General features: G+C 33.4%; 1 protein-coding gene across 1 annotated transcript in view; it reads left to right on the top strand.

The window, feature by feature from the left end:
• Positions 1-2678: 2678 nt before the first annotated feature.
• LOC141528236 (glutaredoxin domain-containing cysteine-rich protein CG31559) overlaps positions 2679-22988 on the top strand; it is a 31885-nt gene continuing 11575 nt past the window's right edge. The window contains exons 1-2 of the mRNA XM_074244177.1: positions 2679-2938; positions 12159-12224. Coding sequence (XP_074100278.1) covers positions 2753-2938; positions 12159-12224 — 252 coding nt within the window. The 5' untranslated portion in view covers positions 2679-2752. The remainder of the gene's footprint in view (positions 2939-12158; positions 12225-22988) is intronic.

Below are 22988 nucleotides of genomic sequence, written 5' to 3'. Positions count from 1 at the left end.
ATCATCATCATCATCATCATCATCATCATCATCATCATCATCATCATCATCATCATCATCATCATCATCATCATCATCATCATCATCATCATCATCATCATCATCATCATCATCATCATCATCATCATCATCATATATCATCATCATCATCATATATCATCATCATCATCATCATCATCATCATCATCATCATCATATATCATCATCATCATCATATATCATCATCATCATCATCATCATCATCATCATCATCATCATCATCATATATCATCATCATCATATATCATCATCATCATATATCATCATCATCATATATCATCATCATCATATATCATCATCATCATATATCATCATCATCATATATCATCATCATCATCATATATCATCATCATCATATATCATCATCATCATATATCATCATCATCATATATCATCATCATCATATATCATCATCATCATATATCATCATCATCATATATCATCATCATCATATATCATCATCATCATATATCATCATCATCATATATCATCATCATCATATATCATCATCATCATATATCATCATCATCATATATCATCATCATCGTATATCATCATCATCATCGTATATCATCATCATCATCATATATCATCATCATCATCATATATCATCATCATCATCATATATCATCATCATCATCATATATCATCATCATCATCATCATATATCATCATCATCATATATCATCATCATCATCATATATCATCATCATCATCATATATCATCATCATCATCATATATCATCATCATCATATATCATCATCATCATCATATATCATCATCATCATATATCATCATCATCATATATCATCATCATCATCATATATCATCATCATCATATATCATCATCATCATATATCATCATCATCATCATATATCATCATCATCATATATCATCATCATCATCATATATCATCATCATCATCATCATCATCATATATCATCATCATCATCATCATCATCATCATCATATATCATCATCATCATCATCATCATCATATATCATCATCATCATCATCATCATCATCATCATATATCATCATCATCATCATCATCATCATATATCATCATCATCATCATCATCATCATCAACTTATTATTTATAACGCGTATGTTGATTTTAAACATGTAATTTTCATTTTATTGTACACTGTAAATATTAAATATACAGACGTTTACTTTTTGAAATGTGTGTCTAGTTTAAAAATTACACAATCCTGATTTGTTTATTATCTTTGAAATTTTTCATCGGATATTTAAATTTATATTAATGAAACATTGGACAAAAAAATGTTAGATATAATTATCAACTTTCATCAAGAGTGTAATTTTTGATTATTTATTAAAGAGTCATACGAATGTAGAAGGTCATAAAAGGCGATTTCTGAATAATTTTTTCAGAAGCGACTTTTCAATTAATTAATGTGAAAATGAATATACGTATGGTAGTGACTTTTAACTTTATTAAAAAGTTCTTTTTTTTTTTTCAAATAACAATTTGTCTCGCTTCTGTAGAAGTTCTCTAGGAGGTCCTCTAAAATAAGTTGTCTCACAGTGAGCACGATATCTTCAATTTGAGTCATTCAAATTTAAAATTCAGAAAGAGTTTCGTTAATATAAGATTTTATCTAGTTAATAATTAAAGAAGATGTGAAAATATTTATTTTTCACTGAATGACGGTTTGACAAATAAAATTTTTGATGAAAATTTTAGCCTTAAATTGTTTATAAAAATATAAAACATTTATCGGAATTATTAATTCTTGGATCAGTCGCTCGAAAACATAGTTCGGAAAATTTTGTCAAAATTGGAGACTGATCTTATCAGCCGTTGTTTGATAAATGATGCTCGACAACTTTGAAAATATTACAGTTTTGAGAATAAGGCGATTAAAGTTTTTCGGTCTCAGGTCCTTATTTGTTTGACATGCTCCGATTAGGGTTAATAAATATGCCATATTATTTCAAAAAAAAAAAAGTTTTAAACGATAATAACAGTTATGTAAATGAAAAATATAAATATGTAACCTTCCTACCCAAATTAATATTGGAAACATTGAAAATTGTTAAGAATCGGCGCACATTTGATTATTTTTTTTTCTATGCATATTCCAAAAGTTAAATAAAAAGAAATGTACATTGTTACAAAAGTTATGACTGAAAATTGTCTCATATATCAACAAATTTTTTCTTTTCACTTTTTGTCATTATAATGAATCATTAAATAATGAAATATCTATTGATTAACACGGCGCAATCGCCGTAAAAAAATGTTGAAATTATTATTGAGTTTCAAAATTATAAATATAACTTGTGTGAAAGACGTGAATCGAGTACAAAAGCGAAAACTGTTAGCCATATTAAAAACTAATTATCATCAGAATTTATTCGACGTGCAAATTGTGAAACTGTAACATACTTAATACAATATAATAGATGGATTATATTATTGTGAATTATTGGTATTATTATAATTATCGCTTATGTGTGCGTAAAATAAATAAAGTATTATTAATCGGCATTTAAACAGGAAGTTTAAAAGATATATAAAATATAGCTTTATAATTAATACTCAATTTAATTAATAACTTTAATAACTCAATAAATTTCTCTGGCTGTTCACTAGCAAACTATTAATTTATTTTAAAAATTGTTTCATTCCAGAGTTACAGACTAAAAGATGCCGGGAAAGTTGTTGTGTACACAACATCAATGGGAGTAGTACCAAAAACACGATTCGCTTGTTTAAAAATGCGTCACATTCTCAATACACACATGGTACAATATGAAGAACGTGATTTGTATAGAAGTTCTGGATTGCAAACAGAATTAAAGGATCGTCTGGAGAGTGATTACGTACAAGTTCCACAACTCTTCATCGACGGTCAACACATTGGGGTAATTGCACTGCTTTCGCATCATATGTACATATTAGTTTATTATACATATTACCGTAAAGTTGATTGAAGTACGCGGCCGAAGAGCTTGTGGAGGCATAGACCGATTTTCCATCTAAGCATTAATCTACTGAGCTTATATAAGCTTATATAATAATTTTACAATTCGAGGATATGTTCGAGACCGAAATAAATAACTAACAATACGTACGGTAAAATAAAAAGTTTGTTAAATACAAAATTTTTATAACTTTCAAAACATCTGCTAAGCAACGATACAAGAACATCCCACGTAAGAACTGCCAGAGTTGAATGACGGGGCCTTGCCTTGCCCAGTACTGGGCAACCAAGCTTGGTCGATTCAATAATTATCCAAGCCTGGGCCAAGACTGGTTCGCCATCGAATGGCTGAGGCAAAAGAACCCAACCTTGGGCTAAAAGTGGGTAACCAAGCCTTGGCCGATCCAACTTAACTCTTGCATTTTTTTAACTAAAAAACAATTGTAAAAAATATTTAATTTTCACCAAAATACAATATTAAATAACATAAATTATATAAATAATAAACCATCACACTTCGTCACCATATAGATTGAGCTTATAACAATGATGAGATGCGAATCAACTTATCGGTCGTACGATGTAGGGGTTAGTTATCGGTCTGGCAAACGCGTGGATCGGGTTTGAATTTCGGTTGAGGCAAATGCGATTTTTACTTTATTTTTATAATCAGCGAAAGTTACATTTAAATTAAAAGTCAAACTTGCGTTAACTCAATATAAAAATTAAAATAAACGAATGACATATAAAAAATTCTTTTTTTTATCATTTTCTATCAAATGGTATGGGCCAGACTTGAAAATTAACTATGGCCTAATCCTGGTAACCAGGCATGGGTCAATCGTGGTAACCAGGCTTGGGCTAGTGTTATTATTCCAGACTTAAACTAAGACTAGATCAACTCTGGCTTACAAGCCTGGCCTAGAGTTCTGCTCACACTGTTAAATTTATGATTTTACAAGTATTCTCCTGTTTCCAAAAATATTTTATTTTATTCATTTTTCTTTTTACAAAATTTAAGAAAATGCTTTGCTTTTACTTTTTTTATCTAAGTAGATGTCTACTACTTCATATTTGGAACCCTCATAAAAATTATTTATGACTTCAGTAAATGGCATGAGATAAAAATAAGTCCCACGCTGACTTTTTTAGGGCCACTAATGCTACCTTACTCTGTCAGAACATGTTTCTCTATCTAAATTTTTCACCTCTACTATCATCATATTGACAACACCCTTTAAAACACCTACAACTTTTCTTAACCACGACATTAATACCACGGCATTAAATAAGTTAAGAGCTTAAATTGAGATTAGAACTTAGGAAATTAGTTAATATGATTTTGAATGGGAATTTGGATAAATGGGAAAATATAATATTAAAAAATTAAATTTGGAAAATCCAGGGAAATAAAATTGTGCGTATGCGTGTGATGATTATTACAGTGCTGCCTTGAGATTCATCCTCCTCTGTTTCCTGGGCACACTTAGAAACCGCGGTATAGATGCTCCATATGAGGGTACTACCGGGAATAGTAATTAAGATGGAAACCGCTGCGTAGACGCCCGGATCGGGGACGTAGACGGGAATAAGGCCTAATGTTGTGTTGCTCATTTTGTAAAGGGGTTTTATTATTGTACAGAGGGTTGGTTAAATAAATAAGTTATAAGAATGAATTTTTTTACTAATGATTTTTTATTCCTTCCTAGCAATCTCTCACGACCGTGTAGAATTACTCCATGCTCTGGTCTGGTTCCAAGAACCATGATAAAAATCTTGGTGGCGTCCTCAGTTAATTGTATTTGTTTAATTAATTCTAATTAATTACTGGGGCCAATATGAACAGGTAGATGTATCCGTTTCAATAATAAACTCAAATAAAAATGAGAAATATGGTAGAGATACCGTTTGTGGACGCTATACCGTTTTAGGACATTTAATGTACAAATTACTGTATAATTAATTTATAAACGTAATAGCATCAAAAATTCTGTTTGTATGAATGTAAGCGCTTAAAAATTCTATGAAAATATTATTTAAACATTAAGCGGCATGATGGCCGAGCGGACTAAGTCATTATCCCATTGGTTCGGTCACACATCATGCCGTGAGGCGAGGGTTCGAGCCCCGACGGTTGTTAGAGTAGTTCCAACACCAACCTTCGAGGGTCGCTCCGGTAGCCGAACTGTACTGGCATGGGTTTTCTCTGTGGTTTTCCCATCGCCACTATTCCAACAACCGATCGAAAGGGGTGAGGGATAAGGTAAATGCAGTACAGAAAGCACAAGTCGGTCCACAGCCGCATGGAGAATAATGAATGATATGTGCAAGAATTTGAAAGTGAGAACAGATGTGATTATAAAGAAAAAGACGTTGAGAATATATTGATAATAAAAGTGGAGAATATGTTGATAATAAGAGTTGAAAGATTGTGTTGATAATATAAAAGCGGGGAGCATATGTTGATAATAGAGAGTTGAAAAAAGACTATATGTGGAGACGCTGAGACAGTCAGCCTTGTAAAAACCAGAAAACGGTATATAAGTAAAAACTCATAATAATAATATTATTTTAACGTTACAATTTTCTACACACTCATTAAATTTCAAAGTGTCCAAAACTAGCACTAAAGTGTTCAAAACCGGTGGTTCTAATCTATCGAAGACTGAATATTTTACTTCAAATCTTCTTTATCGGCCCAATAGAATGTTTTGTTTAATTGAAAAAAACAAGTTTCCAGTAGAATTTAAGGGGCATGGACTCAGAAGAAATCGATTTAGTGTAAAATGCCTCATGAACTTAATTTATAAATGAAGTAAAAATGAAAATATTAAAAAAATGTAATTAATCTATCATCTTGTTCGCGTCGTAATCTTCGAGTTACGTAACACCAGACACGAGGTAATAAAATGAGATACGTTCGGCATAAGCTAACAGTTGACGTGAAATGTCAAAGATAAACTCTGATGTATCTTCTCTGCGCTGTATGTTATAATGTAGTATATGTGTAGTGTGTATACAACAAAATTATAGGTGAAATAATACTAAAAATAACAATAATAATAATAACAATAATATTTTAAATAGCGAATGGCATTTCTAGGTAGTATATGCATAAATACTTCTTATTAGTGGAGTAGAAAATAATACGTGGAGATATTCAAAACGTGTGAATTATTTTCTATGATGTGACTTTAATGAATTAAATAATTACTTATATTTATTTAATGATTAACATGCAAAAAAAACCAGAGTGAAAATTGCCGGGAATTATCATAAATTTATAAATGTTTCAATAACATCCAAATATTTTGCTTAAACACAGAGAAAATAAATTCTGACGTCGTAATTTTTACTGATCAGTAGAGTTGTACTGAAAAAAAATTAGGAAAATGGTTGACCCTAAAGGCCATTCCTGCAACTTTCTGCTAATTCCATACTTAAGCGCTCAAAATTGCAGTTATTACGTCTTTGAGCTCGAAGAGCTCAAGAGCTGATGAGTTTTAAGAATTGATCGGTAAGGTCGTTTTCTCCAAGCTAAAAATTTTTTTTCGACTTAGAAAATAAATAGGATTTTTATTATGCGCCCTTATAATTTTTATACACCTTTATGGCATCTGTAGCGCGATATGTACATAACTAAATAAAAATAAAATCCTTTATTATTACACATTACACAAGCCTCCATGAATTATTCCTTACAAGAATTTTTTTTATTATTATCGACTCCGTAATATTCTCCGTGAGTAAAATTTCGGAAAATCAGTTCTTGGATGAACTGTAATTGAGAAAAGGCCTGTGTCTTTAAATTTTATAGCTTCATAAATATCGTAAACAAATATATAATAGATAAATGAACAAGCCTTAAAATTAAGAATTTGCTACTTCATGAGCACGATGCACCAATTTTAACAAATGTCATCATTACATAAATACTTTATTTTATAATTATTTTTATTCTAATGTCAAGATATGCATTTGTTTATTTTTTTTTATTTCAGTTTTTTTAACAACTTTTTTTTTAGTCGTATTTAAAAATATAAGTCAAATCGGTCTAATTGGTCAAGTAATTTAGAAATGCCAGGATTTCAAAATTTTCAAAATCATAAAAATTCATATTTCTTCACTTTCTTACTCGAATAACTTGTGAACGGGATACTTATTGAATTTCTGTACATTGCATCTGAAAGCTCTTTAAATTTGCTTCAATTTGAGTACCATATCATATGTGTAGTCTCAAAATTATCTTAGTGCACTATGCCAATTATGAAATTTGCTGTTGCACTGTTTTTTTTTTTTTTTTTGTAATGCAATCCTAGTAGTTTTTTTTCTATTCTTCACGAAATCTACTTCCATTTCGGCTGCCGAATGGATTTTTTTATTAACAATTCTTGGTCGACATACATTATTCTTTCGTGTATAAATTTTCGAAAACAAAAATTCCATGTTTCAATTTTAATTTATTATATTTTTTCTTTCTTTTCGATTGAATAATTTAATTTATAGCTCAATAATTTATTGCGGATACACGAGACTAAAAATAAGCTTCCTCTTTTAAAATTAAATTTTTTCTTGGAGAAGCTATAGACCGGAAGATTTATTTTCCGGAGTGCATAATATGACAGATCTGGTGACGTCAAAAATGACCAATATCCTTGCTTCTAACAGGTGACCTTTAGAAAAATTCTATCGACAGTTGAGAAAATAATAAGTAGCTGACAATGAGTGTGTACTTTGTTTCCACGCAACTAACTACGTGATTCTCTGTCGTAGGCAAACGTTTACCGGTAAACAGTATTTTCTACAATATAATGCATCATTGTATTGCGCAAAAGATCATCTACAAATTGCATGTATAGTATATATATATTGACATATAATAGTACTGGTGATGGTGAAATAGAGCTGTGTACTCTTCCGTAGAGTACTCTGTTCTCTACACTGAGCAAAGTCTACACAAGTCGTTTGCAAGATTTTTGGGTGGGAGCAACAACTTTACCGGATACATCCAACTCTATTTATTCTCTATAAGTAATAAATAATTTTATTTTTTCCTACCTAATTGTCAGATAAATTTTAATAGCATACAGAAAGTTTGAATTAAAAAAAAAAAAAAAAAAAAAAGGTAACAAACAAGTACAAGTTAAAATTGTAAATAAAATAAATAAAATTGAACTACGATACAGTTTTGGGGGATTTTTTTTTTTAATTCAAATCTGTCCACAAGGGATTAGCTTCTGCGTTAAAACTCACCCACATATCTCTCACGAGAATAGAATTTCATTTAATTCTTCTATTTCGTGTTTCACCACGACACTATTTTTATTTTTTTTCTATTTTACAACCAATAATTATTATCGATTTTTAAACAAATCGAATCCTAATTGCGTACATCTAGTACTATACCCGAGTTATTCCGGTTATGGTTATTTACATTTTCCACAAAGTATAAAATAACACTTTTATGTTATTTAAAGAATTGTAAGCCTTGACATTTATTTTATTCATTTATTTTTTATAAACGAATAAGTAATTGGAGAGCGTTTATTAAAAAATTTTTTTCGTTGAATTTTTACTTGCTTTTAATTTCATATTAGAAATTTAAATTACTCGCGCTCGAATCTTAACTAATAATGAATCAGAAGCCATTATTTTCAATAATTTCAGTACTAAATAATAATCTCAATCGTGGATTTTATATTACAGAACTCTGGTTATCTTGCGGAATCAAGATAGCTTGCATGAGAATTTTTTACTCAAATTAGGTGTGTAGTGAACGGACCGGTAGCTTAAGTGTAGAACTCTGAACGTGTAATTAGGGAGGTCCGGATTCGAGTCTCGGCTTGGTTCTGAGTCCTATATTTTTTTCAAAGTTATTCTTTCCAAATCAATAGAATTTAAGTATGGATAGTATTGCATGAATTTATATGAAGCGACGAATTATTTTGATTTACTAGGCAATTAAAATTTTTTATATTTTCAGATTCTTAACTTAATTACAAGAAAAGTATTTAATCATGTTTTATAGCGTTTTTTTTTTTTTTTTCATATTTGTAACTGCAATTTTTCCGATTTTTTTTTTTGGTTTTTTGAGATTTTTGAGATTTTAAAACGTTAACGGGGCACTAGGCTAATTGACGTTCAGATTTAGATTCAGTAAATTGAAATACACAAAAAGTATACTTGATCTGGGTTCACAACATTGTTTTCATTGCTGTGACTGCAGTTTTTTTGCAATTTTTTAGAGTTTTTTGCATTTTGCTCAAAATTGGAGGGTGACCGGGCCGAACGGACTTGAAATTTGAATTCAGTGCACTGAATTCACCCATGGGTGAATATACATTTCGGTAGGTAGGTCCTGTCCAAAGTGCATACGACTTTTTTTTTCTATGCCGGTGTTATGTATGACTATAAATTTTGAATATATTCTATGTAATAACTATATTTATTGGAATAGTTGTAAGATATTTCAAAATTTTTAAAATTTAGGCATTATAACGATATTACAATTATTGATTATAAAAATATATAATGTTATAATTTTATTTTTTCAACTGTTGTTTTATTAAAAAGTATAAAAATTACGATAAAATAGTGTCGTTTATCTTTTTATTGTAATTAATTAAATCCATCTCAGAGGCAACTCATTCGTAGGGTTCAGCTATCAATTTATCTTGTAGAAAATTAAATTTTTTACAAAAAACGTCCTTTGCGTTTTTGGTGTCAGATCAATAGTTTAAGAGAAAAAATCAAAAACCACGACTTTTGAGCAAAAATCGAATATGCGATTTTTTATTGGCGAGATAGTTCATAAATTGGAAATAAGCTGTCAGAGTTTTTAAAGAGGAAGGATCCCTCTACAGCTTCCACCCATGGTCAAATGAACATCGTGAAATGCTATAGATAATTTAAGCAAAAAAATGATTTTCACCGATTAATTATATGGGAAAACTTTAAATTCATTCAGCGCGTACTTAAAATTGAAATTAAGAACTATCTTTTGGTGAGAATTTTTTTTTTCTGTTTAGAACAATATTTCGTCAATGGAGTGAAAAAAAAATAGTCGTCTCAAATGAAGCACTCTAATATATATATTAAAATTAAGATTAAGATTTTATAAATGCATATGTATAGAGAAGAGAAAGATATGTTAGTAGGCTGATATAACACACATAAAGTATTTACAGTTGAATAAGAATAAGCAAACATTCCACAATCACAACGTCACATTTATTACTCTTTTACACGACTACGATTAAAAGATCTATCTAATAATAATAAAAATAATGATAATGATGAGATACTAAGTGGATGCTCTTATTTTATTATCTAGTCTTGGTTTTACCAGATTTGTTATCATAGTAGACAAGCCTTCAATTTTATTTTAATTATTTCACTTATTCTATTTAATTAACTTAAAAAAAAAAAAAAAAAAAAAAAAAAAAAAAAAAAAAAAAAGTAAATGTTGAATAATTTTATTTTACAAAAATTTAATTAATATCTCGGCTATATTTATGCTTGTAATATGAATTTTTTCCAGCTGCATTTAGACGGCTTTTGCCACAGGAGGAATTATAGTAAATTCATAGATTTAATGTTCCTGTTAATAAATTTTTTTAAAATAAAATTCAGAGGAGTTGAAAACTTTTTATTTAAAATTTTAAATGAAAGAATAAACGTAGCAAATTAAAAAAAGAATTGTGAAATATAAATGAAGAAAAATGATCATATACATCAAACTATAAATATTTTGCCGAGCCTTTAACGAAATATCATTTTAGAAGTGTCTATTCACACACAATAAAGTCCTGATAAATCCACGCCACGTGAATGTAAGGGCCTTAAATCTACTCTGCATGGACACTAGACATGTCCTATAATTTTTTACATGACAACATCCTGATTGCTCACAATATATATTATAATTGTACGAATCACTCACAAGCTGGTGATAATAACAAAGATAATACACAAAAAAAAATAGCATTACTTGGTTCAAGTAAATATTTCTTTTAAAAGTTTTAGTCTTGTTTCAAAATATTTACATCTCTTGATTAAATAAAACGTTAAACTTGAATGAATAAATAATAACTCTTGGGTGGAGATAAAAAAAAATCAACATTCATTAATTTTATTTTTCAACCGAGTAAGGTAGAGTACCCAGTACGTGAACACTTATAAAAATGGGACCAGTACTTGAACTGACTTTTCGAATTGTTGTAATACAAAATCCGCATATTATGAGTAATATGCGCATGTTATAATTATTTAATGATACAGTATGTAGTAGTCTATTTTTTTAGTTCAACAATTTATTTAAGCTATAAGTATACTCTTTACAATATCCGAATGAAGTTAATTGAGTATCACAATAAATAATAAAGCCCGTAGAATGTAGTTATCAGTAATGTGATACAATCAATTAAATTTGTGTATCCTCTTCTAAAAAGTTGATTGCCGGATGTCGTTTTGTTTTACGTCACTTCTGTGACTATTTTATTCGGTTGTTGATTGGTCAACTGAGATAGTGGCGGGATTTTTCAAAAAATGAAAGTGAGCGAAGCGAGCATGTTATGTCTAGTAAATATAAATATCAAGATAGTACTCCGCAATTACAATAATACGAGTTAAATAAAAACAGTAGGACAAGAATCGTAAACTGGTGGTGTGTACATCTCAAAAGCTGAGGAAAATCTGCCGCGTGCTCCTTGACTCGCGAAGGTGTTAGCCTCTGCTAACACTTAACGTTGTTCTTGAGGTCCCGTGACGTCATGAGCCCCCTGAATGCCGGGGAAGGGATTTTATGACCCGAGAAGTACGGTGGTTGACAGAAAATTTTTTGAGAGTGGAAAAGTTTTGAATCGAGTTTGTTTGATTTATAATTGAAAATTTGCTTTGTCATTCGTAAAAAATGTAATTAAAAAATTAAATACAAATAATAATAATAATAATAATAATAAAAATAACCACATAACAATAAAACTTAGAATTAGAAGCATATAAATTTTTCACTGTCCATAAAAAAAATTTCCTCATTAAAAAAGAAAAATGATAACTTTCGAAGTGTGTAAATGTATAGTTAGTGATTAATCACTAAAAAAGAAAAAAAAACCAAAAGAACATAAACCTGTGAATAATTAATAAATTTTTTAAAATTTCAGGATGCAGATGCGATTGAACAATTGAACGAGTCGGGAGATTTACGATCGATGCTCAAACCATACAAAGTAAGTAAAGTGACTATTGCCATTATTATTGATATTTTTATTCCAATAAAGAAATAAAATAAAATACTACAATAATTAGCATACCATCGATAAACTCGAATAGTTTATTAATCTCGATAAATAAAATAGAAAATAAAGATAATAGAAGGACGAGAGGAAGATTATGCTATAAAAGAAGCAGTAAACTTGAGAAGGTAGAGTGTCGGAGGATTAACTGTTAAATGAGAGCTTATATGTATATTTTCATCATCACTCTACCACTCACTTAGATCTCAGATGTGAGATCTTAGATTTCATTGGTTGAAGAAACTTTCAATACTAATTTGTGAACGTGGGTAGCGTTGGAATTCGCGAGTACTACTTAGATATACACAGCACAAGGTTACACATTATATAGAGAGGACCTTTCACTTTTATCGACGCAGCAATAATACTGATACTATTTATTTAATATATATAAATATGCGAATATATATTTCTGTGTAGCTAGTACAGCTTCCCCCTCATTTCAACAAATGAGCTCATAAATTTTTGGTGTCAAGTTGATAGGATTTACCTTGCATTATATAAAGGTCGTTTTGTTATTTACTATTATCATTTTTTATCGATATATACTTTCCAGCTAATACACCTTCGACTTCAACTTGTAATCGAATCCATTCAACTGTGTGCAATCACATTCTACATAAATATCATCTGCCGTATTAATGTCCTCAACAGTCACTTTCTTGTTTATAAAATTTATTACTTAATATGTTTAACGACCGTAGATATAAAACAATAACAACAACAGATTAATTAGTTTCATCCTTTATTGGTCTTTTCAGACATAAAAATGTATTTATCTATTATTTTACTGGATGTTTTATTTTTTTTAGTTAGTTAAGGGTGCAAAATTTACATCAAATTTTTTAATAACATTTTACTAAGAAAAAATAAAATTTTATAGTTCAACATTTTACATAGTTGGCTTATTTTTGATAAAATCGTTAATGATACTGTTACTGTTCTGATAATAATTACTATTTTTAATTTTAACTTGGTGAGGAGTAAATTTTACTGAAATTTATAGAAATTAAAGTTGTGTGGAATGTTACTTAGTCTTATCTTAAATTAATTTAGATACTATAAACAAATTAGCTACAAATTAACTATAAATTGATAATCGTAGAATATTGCATTTTGATCGTGACTCTCGCATGAAAGTTAACAATTTCATTCAAATTAATGTTTTAATGATATATTTTGGAAATTGCAAAGAAAAAAATTATTTAATATTAAGTTTTTAAAAATGTACGATTTAAATTCCATCGAGTTTTTATTGTGATAATTTGCTAAAAATCCTTAGAACTTATGTAAAATAATCAACTTTATCACTACATTAAATACACTAGTCACAAAAATTAAGGGATATAAAAAAAATTCCAAATTTTTTGGTGATTTTCAGCGAGCTGTAACTCCGAAGAAAATGATCGCACAGAAAAAAAAAAAAAAGCAAATTGTAGCTCCAAGTGTCTAGTTTTTAGATATGACCATGAAAATTTTTTGTCATCGTCAGGTCTGGAGAAATCCTAAGAAAACTACTGAAAAAAATTTTTCGAAATTTTTTTCGTCTTAAAAAAGGTCTACGGGCTTCAAAAAAATTTTTTCGATTGTTTCGTTTAAAAGCTCTTTTAGTAAATTTAATACCCTTTAATTTGACGTAATCAAAAAGCCTGTACGATAATTTGCCGCGGAGTTATCGTCAATCAAAGCAAAAAGTTTTTTTGACTTTGGAAATCAATAACTCTGGAAATAATGACCGTATAGGAAATCGAAGGAGGGTTTTGAAAACTACACAATATTCTCTATAAGAGAACGTAAACCCCTTTTGAAGAAAAAAATTTTTTTGAATTGAAAACTCGGACTGAAAAAAGACAAAAATTCGCATAATTAAGGATATTTGGATAACTTGGTATAACTTTGGATAAAATGGATGAATGAAGGATATCGTTGGTAATTTTTAACTTCAAAGTGTCCCCTAAAATCCCTAAGAAATTCAAAGCGCTGCGATTTTTTGTTCATAGTGCCCAGAAGCTTCAAATTCTGTGTTTTCGCAAAAATCACCATTATGAGCAATTTTGTGATTTTTATTCATTTTTCCATTGAAAAAAATTTTTTCAAAATTCTTTATTTTTCGATCAAAGAGATTGATTTTTCAAGAAATTTGAAAAAAAAATTTCAATTTTTTTCGAAAATTTTTTCGAAATTTTCTCAATTTTTTCGACTGTTGTTTTACCGCCGGCATTAGCGTTACCCAAAGCGTACCACGTGGAGGTTGCTCGGTCGGATTTACGCTTCTCACAAACGTGTGTGTGTGTGTGTGTGTGTGTGTGTGTGTGTGTGTGTGTGTCTTTGCCTGCGTGTTTGTCTGTTTGCAGCTGCCGAATGACCTCTGTACGCACGGCAGTAACTGCTCAGTACCGTGTATTGCCACCTCTGTTCCGAATCACAGCTCGTAAACGCTCTTGCATGTTGATGCATCGTCGAATATCACGTTGCGAAATTCCTTGCCAACAACGTAACAACGCTTGAGTCAACTGATGAAGATTGTGCAGTTGCGGATAGTCTCGCCGCAATCGACGCCCAAGCATGTCCCAAACATGCTCAATTGGGTTCAAATCAGGACTCATCGCTGGATGATTAAGCGTTGTTACGTTGTTGGCGCGGAGAAAAGTTCGCGTACGAACTGCAGTGTGAGGACGAGCATTATCCTGCATCAAAATGAACCGTCTTGCCCCCATGCGTGTGCGCATAGGCAGGACGTGTGGCTCCAGAATTTCGTCGACGTACCTATCGGCAGTCAACGTCCCACGAACGATGACCAACGGGGTTCTGGTATTGAAGGACACGCCTGCCCACACCATGACTGATCCACCATTGAAAGCTGTAACTGGTCTCGTAAAACCATCCCGATCTCGTTCTCCATGATGGCGCCAAACGAGAGATCGTCTATCGCTGCCATGAAGACAAAATCGAGATTCGTCAGTCCATAATACACTGGTCCACTGTCTACGACCCCAATGGTGATGATCATGAGCATAGGCCAATCGGGCTCGGCGATGTCGTGGAGTGAGCATAGGCACGCGATTTGCGCGTCTAGCGCGTAGTCCTTGCTCTCGAAAGCGATTTCGAACCGTCGATGCCGATATGTGTTGTTGGGGAGGACGTTGTCGACGATTGCGAAATTGATGAGCGATCGTGTGGGCATGCGCAGTAGGGTTTCGACGAGCTGCTCGAATGATAGCTCGATCATCACGCTCGGTAGTGATTCGTAGTCTACCTTGACCCGGACGACGATCGTAACTTTGAGTCGCGTTAAATCGGGCATAGGCCCGACTGATAACGGACTGGCTCACTCCCATAGAAGCTGCTACTTCCACCTGACTGTAGCCCTCTTGAAGGAGGGTAACAATGCGAGCCACATCTGTGGCAGCTAAATGTCGACGAGGCATATCAAAAGGTGCTTATCAAAGAAAAGCTTACATAAAATTCACGTAAGGAATTTAGGCTAAAAAGAAAACGTAAAATTCAAGTTTTGTGTGAGGAAAAGCCGAACTCCGCGGGGGTATATCAATTTGTTTTTATTGAATTTTTAAAATGAGATTTAAAACTAAGGCAGTTGTAGCAGACAGAAAAAATTGAGTTAATTTTTTTGACAATAGTGAAGCATTCTGAAGACGATAAAAAAAAAAAAATTAAAAAAAAAAATTTGATAAAAAAATTTCGAAAAAATTTTCGAAAAAATTGAAATTTTTTTTTTTTTTTTTCAAATTTCTTGAAAAATCAATCTCTTTGATCGAAAAAATAAAGAATTTTGAAAAAAAAAATTTTTTTCAATGGAAAAATGAATAAAAATCACAAAATTGCTCATAATGGTGATTTTTGCGAAAACACAGAATTTGAAGCTTCTGGGCACTATGAACAAAAAATCGCAGCGCTTTGAATTTCTTAGGGATTTTAGGGGACACTTTGAAGTTAAAAAATTACCAACGATATCCTTCATTCATCCATTTTATCCAAAGTTATACCAAGTTATCCCAATATCCTTAATTATGCGAATTTTTGTCTTTTTTTCAGTCCGAGTTTTCAATTCAAAAAAAATTTTTTCTTCAAAAGGGGTTTACGTTCTCTTATAGAGAATATTGTGTAGTTTTCAAAACCCTCCTTCGATTTCCTATACGGTCATTATTTCCAGAGTTATTGATTTCCAAAGTCAAAAAAACTTTTTTGCTTTGATTGACGATAACTCCGCGGCAAATTATCGTACAGGCTTTTTGATTACGTCAAATTAAAGGGTATTAAATTTACTAAAAGAGCTTTTAAACGAAACAATCGAAAAAATTTTTTGAAGCCCGTAGACCTTTTTTAAGACGAAAAAAATTTCGAAAAATTTTTTTTCAGTAGTTTTCTTAGGATTTCTCCAGACCTGACGATGACAAAAAATTTTCATGGTCATATCTAAAAACTAGACACTTGGAGCTACAATTTGCTTTTTTTTTTTTCTGTGCGATCATTTTCCTCGGAGTTACAGCTCGCTGAAAATCACCAAAAAATTTGGAATTTTTTTTATATCCCTTAATTTTTGTGACTAGTGTATTTATTTTGGTGAATCTAGATGTCCATATAACTTTATATAATAGTGTTTATAAACACTTATTTCGTGTTTTGTCCATTTATTCATAAAAATATCACAGATAAATTGTTAACAGAATAGTTGAGTACGCGTAATAATACAAAAGATACATTGAGTGAAATTATTAATGAACGAGCTATAGTTTAATTCACAAGGCCCCATACACATAATAGAACTTTACTTATTTATTCATTTATTTATCTATGTATAACTTCATATAGTTGAATAATAAATATATTAAAGATAATAAATTCAAGGATGCAGAGAAGGAATCAGTTAGATTGTTATAGGATTTTTATCAATGTACCGTGCTAATAATTACTATGGTAGCATAGCCGAAGTCGGTAATAAGAATTCATAAAATAAAACTAATACGCGACTTTCGCTGCTAAAAACTGCCATATACAGACTGATATTGAATTGTCTATGTTAGCCCATAAATTACCTTATCAGTGCATATTCGGCTTGATATGTTCTGATGTGACTTGATATGTCCACATTTAATTTTTTGAACTAGGCTAGTATTAAAAATCTCTAATAGACGGAGCATAATCATTAAATCATCTCAATACAAGATGATTAATTAAATTACAAAATAAAAAATCATTTATCGACGGTCCTGAAAAGCTAATCTGACGCTGGTGTTAAGTTTACTTAATGACTTGACCAATTTTTGTTCTATTCGACACATTTATTGACGTTTATATTTCTGTATAAAATACAAAACTAAAAAGTTATAACAAATTGTTTTTTCAATTCTCATAGCCTGATATGAGCACATAAAAGAATTTTTTCCAGTCTACATTGGGAAAAATAACTATTTTTATGGCTCCGCACAGTATTGAAATTTCATAAAATGATACAAAAATTTTTTTCTGAGTTTTAAGAATTGCATTAAACTCTAAGAATAAACCTTAAAATTTTTAATTATACCTAAAAGATTTATCGTGTTACTAAATATTCTTATAAAAATGATGAGAGTATAAATTCTCTAATAGCATTTAGCATCCGTATCGGTTCATGTAAGCATCGGTTTATGACGAGCAGAGTTAAAAGACGTAAAACTGCTGGGTATCTGAACTAAATACTATTTTCCTTTATATAGAGCAGTTTCGACCGAATTTGAATGTTAAACTGGCCAGTACGGTGCTCGTGTGTGTGCGTGCGTGCGCGCGCGCGCGCGCGCGCGTGTGTGTGTGTGTGTTTCGTATCCGACAGCTTTTATACTTTTATACTTATGTATGCTACTCGAATGAATGTAACTAACGCAGTTTGTAAACCCTCGAGTAATGCATTACTTTAAATGCATCTAAATCGGATTACTCTTACGTCGGATGACAAAGTACATTTTCCTATCATACAGAAAAGCTTCTTTAAGATGCTGTAGTTCTGATTTTGGTGGATATGTATTGTATTTTTCAACTTTTCAAGAATTAAAAATTTTTTTTACTGCAAAAATCAAGAAATATTTATATATATATATATATATATATATATAAATATTTTTATAGGGACGAGGAACCAGCCGAAGCCGACACTGAAATTGACCGAGGAACGTCTAGAAGATCGGTTGGCCAGGTACACCTAAAGAAAAGTGGCAAACTGGTTCACCACTTTTCTTTTCAAGGAAAGAGGGGTGTGACCGAAATATAGGGAAATGGGACTGAGTCAGAGAGAGAGGGCAGATGGCCAGTGCAGGACAGCTGAGGAGTAGGGCGCGGAAGAAGGGACAAGGAGGGAAACAACGGCGGCTACCTACTCTTCGTCTGTTATGATCGCCTGATACTTCGACGGGCGTAATTTCTTAAAATTTATTGATATACAATGTAAATAGTCCGTTTTCCTTGATTTAAATTGTTTAGTTACGAGTTCAGTATTATTATTTTGATTATTGGTTATATTATCACCAAAGACGTGTGAAAATATTATTATTCAATTTTGTTTTGACTATTAATTCTAAAATTATTTTGGTTAGCGAATAGCGTTTTGTTTAAAACAATTAGTGTTTAATGTTTAGTTATGAACGGCGAATTCTAGACGGGCTAATAATTAGCAATTATAAACATTTATTCGGATGAAGCGTTTTAGTTATAAGATATTATTTTGTCTACGACGATTATTAATTGTGATTATATTTCTTTTTTATGTTATTAGTGATCAGTACTATAACTATTATTAGTTATACCATTATTATTACGAACGAGTATTATTTTGTTTATGATTTATCAAATTACTATTATATTGGACTTAGTTCATAGTATTTAACCAAGAGATCTCAGACAATAATTATTAATTATTGGCATATTATTATTTAATTTTGAGATATTTTGTTATTTTGATTTATAATTTTGCCAGGACTGATGCGAAAAATATTTCCTTTATTATAAGTCAAAGTTTATTGTCCACTAAAATTGTCACGGCGTTTTGTTTATAATTTTAAGATTGATTAGATTGAAGAAAACTTGTAATAATTTAAACGAGCGAAAATATTCTAAGTCCCGGGCGATATTTAGTATGGAAAAGCAAAGAATGATCAGAGAATGAAGGAAGACCGATTAAAATAGTCAAATCGAATTTCGAAACTGAGAATTTGAGACAGCGAAGGGATAGATAATGAGGGAATTGCCAATTAAATAAGTAGTTTACAAACAATAGATAGATGGCAAAAACGATTATTCTGTTTCGTTAGAAGAGAATGGTTGGAAAAATAATAAGGCCCGAAAATTTGGCACGAAAAGGTGAGTCTTGTGACAGAGTGTTATTGAGGTGAATATTCTTCCATCATTAACAGCAAGAAGGGACATTACCTCGGTTCGTCTTGAACACGGGTAAATACCTTTATACTCTAAGGAAGATTCGACTCCCTGGATTTTTGACCCTCTGTCAAAAAACCAGTAGGTAATCACACGCCGTGCAGGTGGGGGCGAAGAGGACATTCTCCATTCGCTCTCAGGGTAGAGATTTAGGCCCAGGGGTGACGACTAGTCTCCTGGGGAGTGGGGAACCAGCTTTTGGAACCGTAGTTCGCGATTTTGACGAGTGCGAGAGTGTTTGGAATTTTGTAAAGACCACGTTTGATCGGATCTTCGTTGCCGACGAAGGCACGCGTATGTAAAACTCATTGTTCGTTGATAGGAGTTAGAATATTTCATTTGTTTTGTGTTATTTGTAAATTTTCTTCACGTATTTAACTGATTGTGATAAATAAAAATACTATTTTATCGTTAACACAACCTGTTTGATCTCTCGAATTATTTCTTTAGATTTAATATCTGTTATGCCATTTATAAGTAATTAAGTTTTCTTGACATTTATTACTTTGTTTGGTTTTGTATATTAGTCCTATCCCCGTTTTGACCCTGGACTCCGGCGAGCTTCAGATTCGAGCAACGGGGGTGTTTGTGTCGCAGTATCAATTATTTCTTTTTGTTCTATCAAACACTTTGGTTTAGAAACTTAAAAGAAAACACTGAAAAATTACCCGTTACAAATTTATGGCGCTCGAACAGGGACCTTGATTTTGTGTCGCGGTAGCGGGAATTTTGGGTAGTACGATTTCCGGTTTTAGTTAGTTTCTCCGGTTTTCAGCTAAAATGAGTAAGAAAGCGGGGACGCAAACGTGGCTGTGGTCGCTCAGAAAAGACGCGGTCATTAGCGAACTAGAAAAGTATCAGGTGGCAATCGAACCAAAGGCGACGTTGCCAGAGTTACGGTTTTTGTTAAAAACCGCGCTTAACAAATCGCGAGCAGCGAATGCGGGTCGCGCAGGTCGATATGACCAACTGCTGAGTGATCTCGACCGGTCCGAGATGGAATTGGACAACCTGGAGAATCTGGACGATCTGCCTGAAGAAATAGACGAGCAGGAATCCGGGAATGAAGATGAGCAACCCTCAGGCGAGGAGCCAGAGGGCGAGAGCACGTCACCCGAAGCACAGACTGCCCGGCAAGGACGTGCACAGGAGAAACGATTGCGAGCCGAGATCGAGGCGGAAGAACGCGAGCGGATCGAGGCGGAGGAAAAGGAGCGGAGGGAGAGAGAAAGAATAGAACGGGAGGAACGCGCACGGTTAGCACGCGAGGCTGAAGCCGAAGCCGAAAAGGAGCTACGCGACCGATTGCGCGGGGAAATAAGGGCGCGACTGTTGCGCGAGAAGGAGGAGCAACGAGCTCACGAACGTCAGCTCGACACGAACGAAACACGAAGGAGGTACGAGGCTGAACAGCAGAGGAAGGGGGAGCAAGAGGCACATAATAACACTCACAGCAGTAACCGTGACCGTGTTCCGTGCGCAGAAAACGTGCGGCGAGGAGACGAAGACGGAAATCGCCGGTCAGGACGCATAGACGTCCTCGTGAGCCCAGCCAGGCCAGGCAATCCGTTCTCAGGAACCCCCAAGCCCGATCAACATTTTCACTCATCACTTGGGGATGATTCCGTTGAACTCCACAGGAGGGACCTGGTGCGGAAGTGGAACGTCGTGTTCAAGGGAGAGCGTGACGTCCAAGACTTTTTAGAGCGGCTGGGGGAAATGGCAGAAAGTTATGGGTTCGAGATGGACCACCTGCTGCCACGCGTTCCAATATTGTTGCGCGAAAAGGCTCTGCTCTGGTATCGCAACAACAAGAGAGACTGGAACTCTTGGGAAGATTTTGTGTCAGACCTGAAATCTTTTTACTTGCCCCCGGGCCTCGAACTCGAGCTGGAAGAGCAGATCCGGAACAATGTACAGGGGGAAACCGAAACTACGGCAGAATATGCAACAAGACTGCAAACGTTGATGCGAAGACATGGCCAGATGTCGAACTCGGCCCGTCTCAACCGACTATATCAGAACATGAGACCAGAATACCGACGTTACATGAAGCGCACAGAGTTCGCTGACGTTCCAGGACTTTTACGGCTTGCAAGAGAGTACGAGCAACTCGTCAGTCAAGAAAGACCCCCCGCGGTCAAAGAGACCAGGCAAGCACCCCGGAAAACGGAACCTGTGTTCAATCGAAAGCCCGCGAAACCTGTCGAACCGGCACCCGTGGAGATTTTTGAATATAATTGGCGTGATTGTTGCTGGCGATGCCGCCAAAAGGGGCACACCAGAGAACAATGTACGAATCGAGCGGTAAAGTTTTGTATGCGATGCGGAAAAATGGACACGTATTCTCGCGATTGCTGCCCCTACCAGGGAAACGCCGCGAGGACCGGTACGCGCTCCCAAAACCGGCCCTTGAACCCACAGGGAGCATCACTGCAGAGAAAGGACACTACGCCGACCAACCCAGAGCCTCAACCGGGCACTTCCAGCCAATCGCACTGAAGCCTGGCGAGAAACGACCCTTCGCCGCAATTAGACTCGGTGATGTAACAATCCATGCATTGATGGATACTGGGGCAACCGCGTCTATTGTCTCCCAACGAGTCTGGGACTTTATCCGCGAAAAGAGCCTATACACTAAACATAACCCCACTCCGATACGGGGATCGACATTAGGGAATCAAGTGATTCTATCATCTGGTACAGCTTGGGTCAATGTCCAGGAAAATAATCGTTCTTACGTGCTACCATTTCATGTCATGCCAGCTTATGCAAATGATATGCTCCTCGGCGTAGATAACCTAGCGATATTAGGTTACCAGTTGCAACGCAATGCGGAATCCTTCAATGCGTTAGACATGGGAAACGATTTGGAGACTGCTCGACAAGAGATAAAGACCTGGCTCAAACTAGACAAAGAAATAGTTGGCCCTACCCAGTGTGCGACGCACAAAATTAAAATTAAACCCGGAACAGACCCTGTAAAGGCGCGTTACTTTCCGAAAAACCCGAAAATGCAGCAAATCATGAACGACGAAGTTGACAAAATGCTGAAAGATGGGATCATCGAACCATCAAACAGCCCGTGGAACTCTCCTGTCGTGTTGGTCAAGAAAAAGGACCAGAAATATCGGTTTTGCGTAGATTTCCGGAAAGTAAACGACGTCTCAGAGAAAGATGCCTTTCCGATACCACATGTAAATGCATCACTGGACAAACTGAGGAAAGCAAAATTTATCAGTACTATCGATTTGAAAAGTGGGTACTGGCAGATAC

The sequence above is a fragment of the Cotesia typhae genome, unplaced genomic scaffold, assembly GCF_013202065.1.
Source record: "Cotesia typhae breed Kobodo isofemale line unplaced genomic scaffold, CoteBio_Ctyphae contig_43, whole genome shotgun sequence".
Lineage (NCBI taxonomy): Eukaryota > Metazoa > Arthropoda > Insecta > Hymenoptera > Braconidae > Cotesia > Cotesia typhae.
Note: the sequence above shows the minus strand (reverse complement) of the source record. Positions and strands in the feature narration are given on the sequence as shown.